At 36.1% G+C, this 15,506-nt stretch overlaps 1 protein-coding gene across 3 annotated transcripts in view; it reads right to left on the reverse strand.

Moving 5' to 3' along the window:
* The window catches only part of MET (MET proto-oncogene, receptor tyrosine kinase), a 126,757-nt gene that overhangs the window by 87,476 nt on the left and 23,775 nt on the right, over positions 1–15,506 (reverse strand). For all 3 annotated transcript variants that reach the window (XM_040472174.1, XM_040472173.1, XM_040472171.1), the window contains exon 2: positions 12,277–13,493. In XM_040472174.1, the coding sequence (XP_040328108.1) occupies positions 12,277–13,493 (1,217 nt within the window). The remainder of the gene's footprint in view (positions 1–12,276; positions 13,494–15,506) is intronic.

Here is a 15,506-nt window from a genome sequence, read left to right on the forward strand (position 1 = left end):
GATTTTATTATATTTCTGCAGTGAAAATAAAAAATTTGACTATTTCTTAGCCAGTTTGTGAATATCTGGCATATAGAGTATTTAAAAAAGCACTGGGAGTTATAACAGCTGGTTCTAAAGGCCCAGAAAATGAAGGAAAAGCTTTAATATCTACAGTTCACACAAATACTAAATTAATATTTACTTATGAAAATTTAGATGTTTACTTTTCAAATATTTAATAATCTCTCCTTTTCTAGGAGTTCATCTGCATTCACTCGGATTGTTATCTTATCATTAGGGTCATAAGATACTCAATATCACATAGTTTACACCATGACTAGTCTAGATCCTGAAGATTTTTTTTAAAAAAGAGCTTTCTTGTTAGGCGTGGTAAAGTCCTGGTGTTTATTTTTCTGTGATCTATAACTGTGCCACAAATGGTGAACTTCAAATTTTCAATGGTGCCACCATACCACATACCCAGGATCACAAAAAGCACTGTTTGCCTAAGAATCTGAAATTAATGCTTTTGTTTTCTTAAAAAAGTATCTACATAGAAAATACCATAGGGGCGCCTGGGGGGCTCAGTTAGTTAAGCGTCCAACATTGGCTCAAGTCATGATCTCACAGTTTGAGAGTTCGAGTCCTGTGTTGTGCTCTGTGCTGACAGCTCAGAGCTTGGAGCCTGCTTCGGATTCTGTCTCCTTCTCTCTCTGTCCCACTCTTCACACTCTCTCTCTCTCTCTCTCTCTCAAAAATAAATAAAAAACATTAAAAAATTAAAAAAAATTAAAATACCATAATCATCGCCACAATTCATCATAATACGTATTTTTTAAATAAGGCACATATTTTAGTCTTCTTTGTGCATGTCAAAAACCTGACCTTTAAGTGTTAATTACAGGTTATATGTACTATTGTTAAACTACCATTTATATATTACTCATTATTTTGCAAACACTGACTAATATTCTTAATATTGGGCCAATAACAGAATTGATCTTGTGTTTTGGCTGCCCAGTTGTACTTGGAATCAATACATTTGTTATGACTCCTCAGAAACCAGAGTGAGTTTAGTTGAGAGTAAGAAACACTGCCAATTTTTTTTCCCTATCAGCTCTAGATAGACCCAATGTAACTGGTATTTTCAAATTAGAAATATTTCTCAATTACTCTTACTAATACATTTACTGATTCTTGTTTACCATGATGTTGGAGCCACAAATAAGTTTACATTAATGAATCCTCAGATACATTATAATGAATCATCAGATATATTCTATTGTAAATTCCTCTTCTTTATTCATTTAATTCAGTTCCTTAAGTACCAGGATCACCTAATTTGACCTCATATTCACCTCTATTACTGAACTTCAGAACATTTCCAGAGTCTTGGACCTTCTCATATTAATGAATATATGAAGAAAAATAATCTCACCCATTATCTTTCCTAAGGTTTTGTATATCCACCCTCCCACCCCCCCACCCCACCCCCCACCCCCCAACGGTACTCCTATAAACTATCTCTTACATTCAAGATTCTGGTTACTTTACTGGAAAGTAAATATAGCCCTTTGCCATAATTATAGCCTTCAGGAAGGGGCAAGCCAATGACCTCTCTGACTTGCAGGCACAGGAACGAGCCCTGAGGATTAAATGCCTCCTGTTCCCTCATCTTTTCCAATGGGAGACTCCACTTCTTTCTTGGCAAAACAAAAGTGAACAAAGTGAGCAAGAAAAAGGTGAGTATGCCTTTGGATTCCTCACATGTATTTTTTGTACTTGGATTTCAAATCTTCATGGCTCGTGGGGAAGGCAAAAACAGTGCCTTTTACACTTGTACCCCAATGTTCATAGCAGCACTCTCAACAATAGCCAAATTATGGAAAGAGCCTAAATGTCCATCAACTGATGAATGGATAAAGAAATTGTGGTTTATATACACAATGGAATACTACGTGGCAATGAGAAAAAATGAAATATGGCCTTTTGTAGCAACGTGGATGGAACTGGAGAGTGTGATGCTAAGTGAAATAAGCCATACAGAGAAAGACAGATACCATATGGTTTCACTCTTATGTGGATCCTGAGAAACTTAACAGGAACCCATGGGGGAGGGGAAGGAAAAAAAAAAAAAAGAGGTTAGAGTGGGAGAGAGCCAAAGCATAAGAGACTGTTGAGAACTGAGAACAAACTAAGGGTTGATGGGGGGTGGGAGGGAGGAGAGGGTGGGTGATGGGTATTGAGGAGGGCACCTTTTGGGATGAGCACTGGGTGTTGTATGGAAACCAATTTGACAATAAATTTCATATATAAATAAAAAAAAACAAAAACAAAAACAAAAAAAAACAGTGCCTTTTACGACCCTCATAAAAATATGTGTAGTTCTATCAAGGGCTTTTATCCAAACACTGCAGCAATCTAGATGGTCTCTATTTACTGTATAAGTTTACAGATTTCTTTTGGAAGACAAATTATTTTGTCAAATAAAATCAACACTATTGTCTGTTGTCTGCAAGGCATATATACCTAGGTACAAAGAACCATGACAAACTGCCTGCCCTCTAAGACCTTAAACTTATTTAGATATTTGCACGATTATGTATATATAAATCAATATGATTAAAATGAAAGAGAAAGGCAAAATGTCTGCAGTTAGGGAATGCATTAGAACAACATAAAGGCAGAACTAACTAGAGGACATGCCCCCGTACATTCAGTAGGTGCTCATGACATCCTTGTGAGTCCCAGGAGCACTTGTTCCTCAGCCCTGTAGGGCACATGATTCACATGAGAAGGAAATGGTCTAAAATAAGACAGTTGTGCAGAGAACGGTATATGATTGTAGAAAGACAATACGATTGGGGCCCATCTCAGCACCACATTCCCTTAAATTCCATCAATTTTTATAATTTTGATAGTTTCAAAAGAGCTTATTTTGTATGTTTTTGGAATTATGATTCACTTTGTCATAGGATTTACTGGTGACAGGACAATCCCTTCCATCCCCAGGAAATGCAAATTCTTCTGTTGCACAGGATCCCAAGTGCTGGCCACAGAAGAAAGGTGAGAGGGACAAGAAAGAAACAACGTGGAGAGATACAAGAAACCTCTATTTTTCAAAGCTGATTAAGGTGACAGGCTAGGAGAGGAGGTAAGTGCTACCTACATTATGTCATTAGCTTCTAGAAATCTACATATTATCTTCCTCATACTAAGAATTACTTAATGAAAAGTAACTTAATTCCCTTAGAAATCAAAGAAAAGACAAACTTTATATACAGTAACAACTTTTAAAAAAACAAACTGTTAAAGAAGTTAAAATCTCTGGCACAGTTCTACCTCTTGCGATATGTTTTTCTAAGTGTAAAACAATAGGTACTCATATCCAGAACTCACTTTAAAAAGCTGGTTAAAAGCAGCACCATGTAGTTAAGACCTCAAGTTTATGAAATAGGTAATAATTATAAGTTAATTAAATAAGTAGTTGGCCTTGTACTAAGGACATATGGCTTCTTCTAAAATTTTGGGCTTTATGTAAAAGTTAACTTTCACCTCCTCAGGGTGGTCTTTTGTGACTACGCTATTAAGTTTACATATTCCTCCTAGCTTACATTCACAGATTTTTATGTCCCTCACACTATATTTCATAAACTATCATGATATGTTTATTGGTGTGACTGGCTTCTTATTGACATCCCTCCCCTAGTGTGTTCACTTCAAAAAGACAAGAACCATGGCTATCTCATTCATCACTATAAGATATGAAAGGTCAGGCACTCCATATCTACTGAATTTCTTGTTGAATCTTGGTTGCATGAATAAAACCTTTTTTCTGTCTTTTGCTGAAAACAATGATCACAAGTTTTTGGTCATTTTATGCACTAAATAAAATGATTAGGTTTCTAGAATTGGCTTAAACTAGTAAGATGAAAGAACAAGCATGTAATGTTAGCAGCTTTCAAAAATGGAAAAATTTGCACATTTTACTGTCAAGATAATTTTTAGAGATATTTGTTTTTGCTATTGACTGCCACTGCATTAGTGCTTGTATCTGCTTAATGCATTAGCACTAAATACTATTGATTCGCTAAGCTAACAGACCAATTTAATCTTTGCATTTTTCCCACTTGCTGAGCACCACCACCTCACCTATAGTTAAGTTAGTAGAGCAGTTGCTACATGCAAGTGTTAATCAGATTTTAAATTAAAAATGTCACTGGAAAATTTAATATTATACAAATTTACACTTTTCTGGTACATGGACACAAATTAAAGCAAATCATGAATAATCCATATATTTTGACATGGCAATTTAGCAAACTTAATTTTCATAAAATCAGCTCTAGAAAAGAGTGCTTAACAAATCAAAACTGACCTAAATTCACCCTTTTTACCTAGAGCATGATTTGAAATGTCACCTACCATTTTAATGTCCTCTGATTGATGAACATTTTGCTGATTTGCCCAAATAAGACAACTGAGGTCAGACTTTAGTCTGAACTCACAATTTTAATTTTTGTTTTCCAGCTACACTATTCATAAGGTATTTCCCCTTACTTGCGAGCACAGAGTGGTGAAAATAGCCTTTATTCTATATCAGCATGAATTTGTAAGATGTTTTTCTGTCCTCTTGTTGAAAAACTAGAGAATATTTTTGAAATATAGAAGGTAGACACACTTCATCTGTTCTAAATTAGCCTAGGTTTAGGGTGATGTGCAGTAAACTTCTTCCCCAAGGCTTTTAAGAAAGGAAGTCAACACTGCTCAGCAAGCAATTCATATGCAAATGAACCAGCTTGGAACATTTTAGTTAGAAAAAATATATAATTAGCAAATTGGACTGTATCCAGGATCCCAGAATCACTTATCACATTCACTATTATTAAACACACACACACACACCAACAAAAACAAACAAACAAAACACCCCAAAACACACTGAGGGAGTCTTAAAGATTTCAAGAGTAGCTGAGCCCTTGGTTTCATTCCCTTGATACAGGAGCCCTTTACAGCCCTCCCTGGCTGCTGGAGATGTGACTTACAGCACTTATCTGGGCACTGAGTCATTCTGGACTCTGTGTGCCCACTGACTCGGTATCTGTGCCAATCCATGAATAAGCAACGGGAGAAATTCCTCATGGGTATTCCATCCAAATTCTAACAGATCCTCTTTTTTCTTATTAGAGGAGATAACAGTGCAGGGTGGGATGACGACTGATAAGACAGAAGTATGAAGTAAAGGTGTAACACAAAATTTGATATATTATTCTGGGTAAAAAAATCCATTATTACTCAAGGAGGTTAATATTCTTATCAAAATGCATGATTCCACATGTTTTCATTTGCCTCTAATCAGTAGTAGTATAACAGTATGTAGCAGTATGACAACGAAAATATCGTGTATTAGAACTGTCTTGTTAACACTTCAGCTTTTCAAAAACCAACTTTAAGACTTATTTTTTGCATGAATGCCTTATTGTTTGCTACATTATTAGTTTTACCAAGTGAATCTCCATGTAGAACTCAACTACTTAAATAAAATACAGATCATACCACCTGCTTCAAAAGGCACTGAGAATAAAGAATTAATTTAAAATGCATTCATCACATCATGGATCAATATAATCCACAGGTAAAGCCTACCTACGTTTTTGATAATGGTTTCAGCATTAACTGTATTTCTTTGCTGTTATCTTATAAAAATGTCATGCCCTTGCTTTTTCATTCTTTCCTGGGGTGGACCTATGAATAAGCTACCAAATGGTTTAAAGAAAGGTTAGCAGGAGGAAGAGAGAGAGTAGAAGATATTAATGGCTCACTTGAACACATTTTCAATACCCTCTGGGTGTGCCCTGTGATCTCACAGAGTATCACAAAATTCTGGAAAGAAAATTATTTTAAATTATTTTTAATAAAATAATGCAATATGCTACTTTTCATGGGACGTTAGCATGTAGAATTCAAATAAGTAAGTTAGGGAGCAGCAACTCCCTGAGCCTGGGTGAGAATAAATGAGTTAATGGGAGGAGAGGAATCAAGTGTAAAATTAACAAATTTCTACTCAGATTTTTAAAACAGTATACTGAATCATTATACCTCAAGGATTTTCTTTTTTGCAAGATTTTGCTTTGGTAGCTATTACGTTTGGCTTAAGGCCAAGGTATCTAGTGTTTAGAATGAAGAATCCTCAAAAACATTTTTCATATAGGATAACATTCTCTCACTTCGTAGCATAGAAAACCCTGAAATCCGACTTCATATTTTTCATCCTTAATACAAAAATACTCTCTTGAGAGTGCTAGATTGTTTAAATAAGACATGCCAAACCAGTATAATTACATGGATGTTATTTGTAACACTGACTCCACATTCCCAGTTCAAATGGTGCGGTGTGTGGGAGATTACAGATACATGGCCTATAAAGAGTTATAAATCTTTGTTTATTTTATTAAATATTACGAGACATGCCCTGAGGATGACAGATCAATAATGGTCCTTGTGGTTTCCTGATGGAAAGCTGCAATTATTTTCTTCCATTACAACTTAAATGTAACCCAATTTTACTCATCTATCATTTTTATAATAGTAATAAAGAAACATCACTGTATGTTTATTTTTCTGCCTATTCCTATTATTCCTTGTTTGCATCTTGTTTCGATTTTGTTTTCATTCAAAATTGTTCTAATCATTTTGCTTTCTTCCTCAGATGGCTCTGAGTGGTGACCCTTTAACTTTGGCACTCCTTGAAACGGAGATGGAAAATTACTACTTTAAGTTTCCTTTATTTTGGGAAGTGGTTGGCTACTCTTTGAATTTGAGTATAAATGATATTTAAAAAACAAGGAAGCCTGACACAAACAACCTGTGAAGTTGGCTTTTTCTAAAACAGCATTATCTGAAAATTCTTGAATGCAGAGTATAATTTAAATTACATAAGCTTAGTATCTTACAGTGCCATGGACAGTCAGAATTGAAAGTGGGAACAGGGGCACACCTTATAACTTCTAGCCTGGCTCTCCTCTCCAAACTACCACCACTCCCCACCTCTCTCCCTCTTTCTCTCTCCCTTTCTCTTTTTTGAACAATCAAGTTTTAAGAAGGACTTACACGAATTAAGTATTATGGAGGTAGGTCACTCATAACAGGTAGGAAGGTAAGTGAAAGACTTTCATGAGCAGTAGAACCAGAGTTTACCCCTTCCAGAAAATCCAATAATCTATTTCTGCCTTTCTTTACATAAAGAATTCCTTAAAATATTCCTTACAATAATAATTGCTATTTGTTAGGTGCCAAGGACTAAGTTAGGGTCTTTTGCAAACATTTTTGCACTTGTCTTCCCAATGGTATTGCATGGAAGAAAGTGAGTTCAGAAAATTTAAATAATGCTCTTGTGACCAGACAGGTATAAAATGATCAGGTACAGACCAGATCTCTTTGACTTCAGTCTTGTTCCTTTAGACCATGCTGTTGTCTCCCAAAGAGCTACATTTATGGTTCCTTTTTTTAAAAAAAATATTTTAGAGACAGAGAGAGAGTGAGGGAGTAAAAGCAGGGCAGAGGGAGGGACAGAGAGAGAGAGAGAGAGAGAGAGAGAATCTTAATCAGGCTCCACGCTCAGCACAGAGCCCAACATGGGGCTTGATCCTGAGACCCTGGGATGATGACCTGAGCTGAAATCAAGAGTGGGACACTCAACCGACTGAGCCACCCAGGTGCCCTGAATTTATGGTCATCTTACTGTGCCAGGTACTCTCTATGTATTATTCCCAATTTTTACAAAACCGTGTGAAGTAGGTTTTGTTCTCTGCATGTTACAAACAAGGAGACTGAGGCTCTGAGGAGTTAAGTCATGCAGCAAAAGTCACACAGTTGATATGCAATAAGCTGGGACTTCTATCCAGGGGTGTCTGGCACCAAACTGCATGCTTTTCCCCCTCAACTGATCAATCACTGGTCATTAAGATGTTGGTGAAAATATTTTTTACTACAAGCCTACTCTTACTCTTCCAAATGCTTACATATGGAGCAAAACTTTGAAATGGGATTGCAAGAAAAAGTATAATGTGGTAATTGTTATTTTCTGGTTAGGTAAGAGATATTACAAGAACTCTTTTTCTAATTTCAACTCTGATTAAAAATCTTTCCAAAATGTATTAATCCAATTCTCTTAGTAAGTATAATTTAGGGAATAGGATCTTTAGAGAATTGGGGATTAAGAAAATTCTTTTATTCAATATTGATCCCATTTTTAAGGAACTGGGTCAATGTGTATTGATTCTAGTTTTCTCCCAGAGTAAACGTCATGTTAGTAAATCCCTTATATAATACTGTTGAAGAGTCCCATCAATGTGCTTAAAATGAACTGAATTTTTAAAAATTTTTATTTTATTTTATTATTCTTTTTCAGGAATAGAATTTAGTGATTCACCACTTACATGTAACACCCAGTCCAATACTCATCCCAACCAGTGTCCTCCTTAATGGCCATCACCCATTTAGCCCATCCCCCCCACTCAACACCCTGCCAGCAACCCTCCATTTGTTCTCAGTATTTAACAATCTCTTATGGGTTGTCTCCCTCTCTGTTTTTATCTTATTTTTGCGTCCCTTCCCCTATGTTCATCTGTTTTGTTTCTTAAATTACACATATGAGTGAAATCATAATATTTGCCTTTCTCTGACTGACTTATTTCGCTTAGCATAATACACTCAGGTTCCATTCATGCTGTTGCAAATGGCAAGATTTCACTCTTTTTGATTGCTGAGTAATATTCCACTGTGTATACATCCCATCTAAAATGAACTGAATTTTTAATACTGTTTATCCCCAAATTTGATTTATAAACTCTCCATATTATGGGACATTTTCTCAATTATTTTATTTTGAATAATAATGTGCTGTCTAGGAAATATGCATTAGACTAAAACAACTTTAATCAAATACCAGTTTAAGATGTTTACAGAGGTCAAATGATGAATGAGTAAAAAGGTGGTAACATATTTAAGACTAAAGATTTAGTAATTGTGGGTATTTAATCTCATAATTCTAAGTGCTAGAAATCACTGTAAACGTTATATATCCTTTAAGAATCATTCTCAAAAGCAACATAGAAAATGGTTACATTATGAAGATCAAGAATTTATTTTTATAGAACTGATACAATCAACTCTAATATTACATGAATGGGTACATATATGGCTTAGGATAAGTTTCCAGAAACAACATCATATGCAGAATCAAAGAGTTCTGAAGCACAGACAACTTAGATGTGAAGATGATGTGTTCTGGAAACTATCAAATGACTCAAAAGAGGGCTTTAGAGATGTCACCAATATGAGAAGTATAGACCTGTTTCATAAAATGCGAGTGGGAAAAGCAACCTAATATGTGATCTGAAATAAGCCAAGTCAGGCTTATATACTGGCTGGACCCCTACAACTTAAAAGACCCTTTCTTGGCACTCTCTCTGTCTGATCCTGTGATAGAAACTCTTTTTGTACATGGCGGAAGCTCAAAGAGGGCCAGAAAACCCCTGCCATGGCTTTGTTCACACACTGAGGACTGGGCAGAAGCCTTAGCACAAGGTTACCACTGCAGTTTTCCTGGTCTACAGAGCACACAATAGTCCCTCCATAAAGATCTGATGGATTAGAGATGTTAATAACAAAACTATAATATATGTGTTTATTCACCAACCTTTATGCCAAAACCAAAGCTCAGTTCCAAGAAATTGTTAGAAGGGTCACCTGATATCTTGCCAAGAAAAGTTGCCAAGACAAAATGGAGTCATCTTATTGCTTGGTCTTTCCAAACAGGTTTGATTTTGTAAATCGTTTTGTTTTGTGTGAGTAAAGGCTCTCTAGGTGACCTTATTTTAAGATGAAGCTAGGAAATGACTGTATGCTGATTATTGGGGGAATCTGAGTTCTTTCTGTGGATTGGTGTATGAAAACTGACAATGTAGGTAGTTTCATTCTCAGAAGAATTTTGATATTTAGTAACCAGAGAAGATAAACAGGCAAATAAGTAGAAGAAGTTGGAAGGTATTTGTCTTTATGGAATTTGGCCAGTGCAAAACTTGGCTTCCCTGGTAGGAAGACTATGTTGGCAAGCCCCATCTGTTTTCCACAAGAATTTTGCAATGGGAATGATAATGATTTCAGGTGCAAATGGTGCATTTGGGGCATTTTTTTCCTGCATGCTAAAACTGACCTGAATTTCATTGGATAATCCTGACTTTTTGTTTCCCTTGGAAATACTAAAGGAGTGAAAGGGATAAAAAAAAAAAAAAGTTCAAATTTATTTTGAGAATTTCTAGAATTGATAAGTATTTTACACAGCGGGGGGGGCTAAAATGTACAAAATAAGAAAATGAGATATCAATATTCCCTCATAAGGTAAAGTCTCTTTTTAATTTTTAACAGAACAAGATTTAAATAGCAAAGTCATGTGCTTTAGAGGCCCTGGAGGAACTTCTAATAGAATCTTTTAAAACTCGTGTTTCTGATGTAATTTATTGGATACAAAAAAGTATTTTCTCTGGAATGCTATTAATATTACATTCCCCCCCCCCTAATTTCAGGTTTCTGAAAGTCCTTTTGTTTCCTTCATTCTTCTGTATTTTCTAGTGAAGAAAAGGGGCAGCCTCATGAGGAATCTTTATTGCTTCTTACAGAGTTTCTGACATATATGATATGGATGCAGGGAGAAATAAGTCCTACTAGGGATTTATGCATGCATATTATTTTTTATTCCTAGACTTTGGAGGGGGAAGGAGGGAAGGTATGTCTTTAGTTCACTGAAACATGAATTCATTTTCTCAGCATTTTCTACCTTTATAAGAAGTTGTTTGTAGTTTCCATTTGGGGAAGTATCTCAGACATTTCAGCAAAAGTGAACCAAATGTTTCTGAATTCCTATGTCCCTGGTACCCTTCAGCAAATTATATACTCTGTTTCATCAAGGAGATGCTTAATGTCCTTCCTGCTTACAATTTCAACCTTCTTTCTGAGGCTAAAAACTTTTAGAGTAGAGAGATTTGGATTTCCAAAGTCAAACCATCTATAGAAAAGCTACACTATTTGTTCATCCAATTATGATCACCATGGGTCATTATGTTAGGAGTAGCCAGGTTCATATGTTCAAATCTGGGCCCAAACCAAAAAGCCCAAGGACATAATGAACTCCTGTTTTGGTGCTCTTCTTCTAGTACTGAGTGATCTGATGGCTAGTAGGATAAACCCTCTAGTATAGCTGGTAGTTTTTACTACATCTAAATCAAAGCAACAGAGACTGTCCCTAATACCTCCTGTGAAAGTATCATTTCATGTAGGCTTAAACAAGCGTTGATTAAAATATTTATATTTATAAATATCAAACACCATCCAGGTAAAAGTACCTAACTAGAAGGTGGTAGACACATGTCTATTCAAGTAGAAAGTCCATACATGTTCCAAAGGAAGGATGTGAGAGCAAAACTTTTGTCTAGTTTTCTAAGTCATTCAGAGAAGTGTATTCACACATTTAAAAATATTTTATTTATCAACATTTTAGAAGAGATTTATTTTGTTTGTTTTTGGTTAATTTTCATGTAATGCCTAGAATATAAAGCATTTATCTGTATATCAGTGAGTGAATGGGGCCTTATAAGGAAAATGCCTTCAAAAATCCACAAATTAACTTGAGTTTCTTATTCTAAATGTTGTAAAGACTGCATTGGGATCTCAGCAATTGTGTTTAACTGTTATTGTGTTACAGTTTATGTAAATTTGATTAGAACTATTAAAACTTCTATGAGAAATAAGTTTAATAATCTGAAGTGTTGGAGCACCTGAGTGCCTCAGTTGGTTAAGCATCTGACTTTGGCTCAGGTCATGATCTCGCAGTTTGTGAGTTCAAGCCCCATATGGGGCTCTGCGCTGACAGCTCGGAGCCTGGACCCTGCTTTGGATTCTCTGTCTCTCTCTCTCTCTCTCTCTCTGCCCCTCCCCCTTGTGTTCTCTCTCTCATAAATAAATAAACATTAAAAAAAAAACAATATGAAGTGTTGATAAACATGTAAACCCAAACTGTAAAATATATTTTCTTTTAGAACAACATTAACTTTTTCTCAAGCTATGATTTTACAATTAAATGAATATTCAATATTTAAATTTTCTTGGAAAGAATGTACAAATATTTTGGAAAAAGATCATTTACCAAGCACCAAAAAGCCCTTGATATTCTTTTCAGACTGCTACTTATTCTACTTATACCTTATAATGTATAAGTGGAAAATTAACGTGACTTACCCTATTAAAGCAGTGTTCGTGGTTGGGTCCATAAAAATGTTGAAGACATCTCACGTTGTTTTTGTTTACAATCTTGTTGAAGAATTCATTGACATATTTGATAGGGAATGCACAGACAGCAGAACGATTCATTGGTTCAGCAGAATCCGGCTTGCTTTGTGCGAATACTCCATAGAGAATGTCATCATTCAGGTTGGCACCTATTTGCTTAGCAAGGTGGGCCCCAGGCTTACTGACATATGCAGCTTGGAGAATATTAAACACTTCCTCCCTTGTGGATCTCTTTCTTCTCTTTTCTGTGAGGATACATTCCAGAGGCATTTCCATGTAGGAATGCAATCCAGAGTCTACAGAACAGAACCTGATTATTCTTGTGTGAAAAGTCTGAGCATCTAGAGTTTCTCGCTGGACTGTCAAAAAGTAAATAAAACGGTTGCTTTCAAAGGCATGGATGTATTTAATAGGGTAGGAATCTCTGAATTCAGGGAGAACATCAATATAAGACTGGTCTGTTAAAAACTTAAAGCCATCTTGAGTTTCCTTTAGCCTTCTCACTGATATTGAATGCAATGAATGATCTGTTAGGTAAGAGGAATTTATGGTATTGCCCACGAAGAAGTTGATGAACCGGCCCTTTTCAGATATCAGGACTTTGGTTCCCAGGGCACTCACCACACAGTCAGGACAGTGACTGGACTCTTCATCTGCCTGTGGGGAGTACATACAATGAACTTTTGACAGTATGTCAGCAGTATTGCTGGGTGGAAGGACATGTCGCTGGCAGGTCCCTCTGTGGACACTGCCACAGCTAATGAGTTGGTCGTCATAGTACGTGTCAATAAGTAGAGCCATGTTGATGTTATCTTTCCAAACACCACCTGATAAATTGGCTTTGTGGCTGCAGTCCTGACATGGGAAACAATCTGGGTGTTCCAGCACGGGCCCAGTCTTGTACTCAGCAACCTTCTGAAGGTCTTTGTCATTTAAAACGTAAATATAGTTAACTGCACCAAGGTAAATATGATGCTTGTGTAAAACAACATTCTGGATGGGTGTTTCTGCAGTGAAGTTGGGAAGCTGATACTTCATGTTCACATTCATCTCAGACTTTACTAGTGCCTCTCTGCACTCCCCATAGCTCTTCTGCACCAAGGTAAACAGAAGCACAAGGATGCCAGGTGCAAGCACAGCAGGGGCCTTCATGGTGAGAAGCTTATCTGCCAAAACATGTTCAAGGCGAGAGCAGTTTAGTTGTCATTAGAAACAAAGAAACTGAAAGAATTATACCAGTTAAACTATTAGAAACAAAGCTTCCTAACTGGAATTTTTACATCAAGTGAAAACAAAAAACTCTAGCTGGTTTCACATAAAGATGCATTGTACAGATGGACATGACTCCACATAGTTTAATTTTAGAACTCAAGCCAGAACGAGTAATTTTAGAGAACCATTATGAGATGCAAACAATGTTCTGTATTAAGACAATACAGCAACTAAGTTAGACTCATTTAGCAATAAAGTTAGAAACAGCAAGTTTCTTTCTTAACCGCTTGCTGGTTGTTTAATGTGGTTTAATATCTGTGGTTAATGACTAGGTTGATATTTAAGCCTTCTCAGTTAGTCAAGTAAAGGAACTGTGGTTCAGATTCATTTATTCTAGAAATCACAGCAGGCATTGTTTTCTTGGGAGCATGTAGAATTACTAGTCTAAATTTAGCTTCCTTTTGGAAGAAAACAATCATAAATTCTAGAAGCAATATGATCACATGCTGTTTATAGGATTTTGTGTGCAGAGGAAAGGTATGGTTATAATTTGGCTATAGCAGACCTATTGTTTTGGACAGACAAATGCTTAACTTAATGTGAGATCACTAGAAACATAAAAACAGCAAACTGAAAATGTATAAAATAAAGTGTTCAGGGCTAAAGTCCTAGAATTATTTCTCAGAGAAAAACAACATATTGTTTATTACCAAGTCGAAAGCTATTTAGTAAAAAAAAAAACACACAAAAAAACACATTATCTTAACATTCCATTGTATGCACATGGACAGTATTTCTAGTTTTCAACGAGTGTATTTGTTTTTCAGTTTTGAAAAACTGAAGGTACACGTTACAAACCTTGTTAGTTCTAACTATAAAAGTTGAAGGCAAGGCGGTAGGTTAGAAAGGAGAGGACTTAGAAGGAATAGAAAACAAATAGCTATTACTCTTTCCCCTCATTTTTTGGTGCATAATTCTGACAGGACAAAAGGAACCTTTAAAAACTTACTAGGCATTATAACTATGCTAAAGACTAACCCTAGGTCTACAAAATCTAACAACTAGTATGTGCATGGCTCTGTGCTTGCACTATGGAAATGGGATGTGGTACTTACTCTTCAGTAAACCTACAGTGTGGTTGAGAGACAGCACACATACAAAAATAACAAGAATGCACAGCATTATAATACCCTGCATAGCACTAACCAAAGCTAAAAGCATTAAGAGAGGGGGGAATAATTCGTACTTAGAATTATTATGATTATGAGCAGTGTGTGCAAAGATACAGAGGCAGGAAAGAGAATATGGCATGGCCAGAAGAACTGCCCAGAGGGCCCAGAGAACTGCATGTAGTAAGCCCAGAGAAGCCCAAGGAAAGCAAATGGGAGAGATAAAAATTGTTGGAGCAATATTCCAAAAAGAGTAAAAAGAGGCACTTTCAAGAGCCTAGAACATAAGAGAGATCACTCTTTCTGAGACAGCAGGTGAGGATAAGTCAGATGAAGATAAGTACAGACACTGAGGGAGTTCAGGGAATATGACCTCAACATTCTAAAAATAAATTAGGGTATATGACCATCACTGAAAGTAATGGTTACAGAAGAGGGACTAGGTTCTTCAGATTGGAGAAAGAGGTTTAGAAGAGCTACAATAAGGCATGCAAAAAGAGGTCAGCAGGAAATGAAAGTAAGGATTGCTTAATAGCTCCTAAGACAAAACACAATGTGTTGTGGCTTTCTCTTCAAGTAGAAAGAGTTCTAGTTGGACCAGAGGGCAAAGCAAAGTGTCATTAAGGTGAAGAAGTGAAAGAGGTATAAGCCATATAATAATAACAATAACATGTACTGAATGCTTACCATGTGCCAGGCATTCTGCTAAACCCTCTGATTTACTCTTTATAATTTTAGGTTTATTTATTTGAGAGAGAGAGAGAGAGAGAGAGAGAGAGAGAGAGAGAGAGAGAGAGA

The sequence above is a fragment of the Herpailurus yagouaroundi genome, unplaced genomic scaffold (assembly GCF_014898765.1).
Source record: "Herpailurus yagouaroundi ecotype Mexico unplaced genomic scaffold, PumYag 100, whole genome shotgun sequence".
In the NCBI taxonomy this organism is placed as follows: domain Eukaryota; kingdom Metazoa; phylum Chordata; class Mammalia; order Carnivora; family Felidae; genus Herpailurus; species Herpailurus yagouaroundi.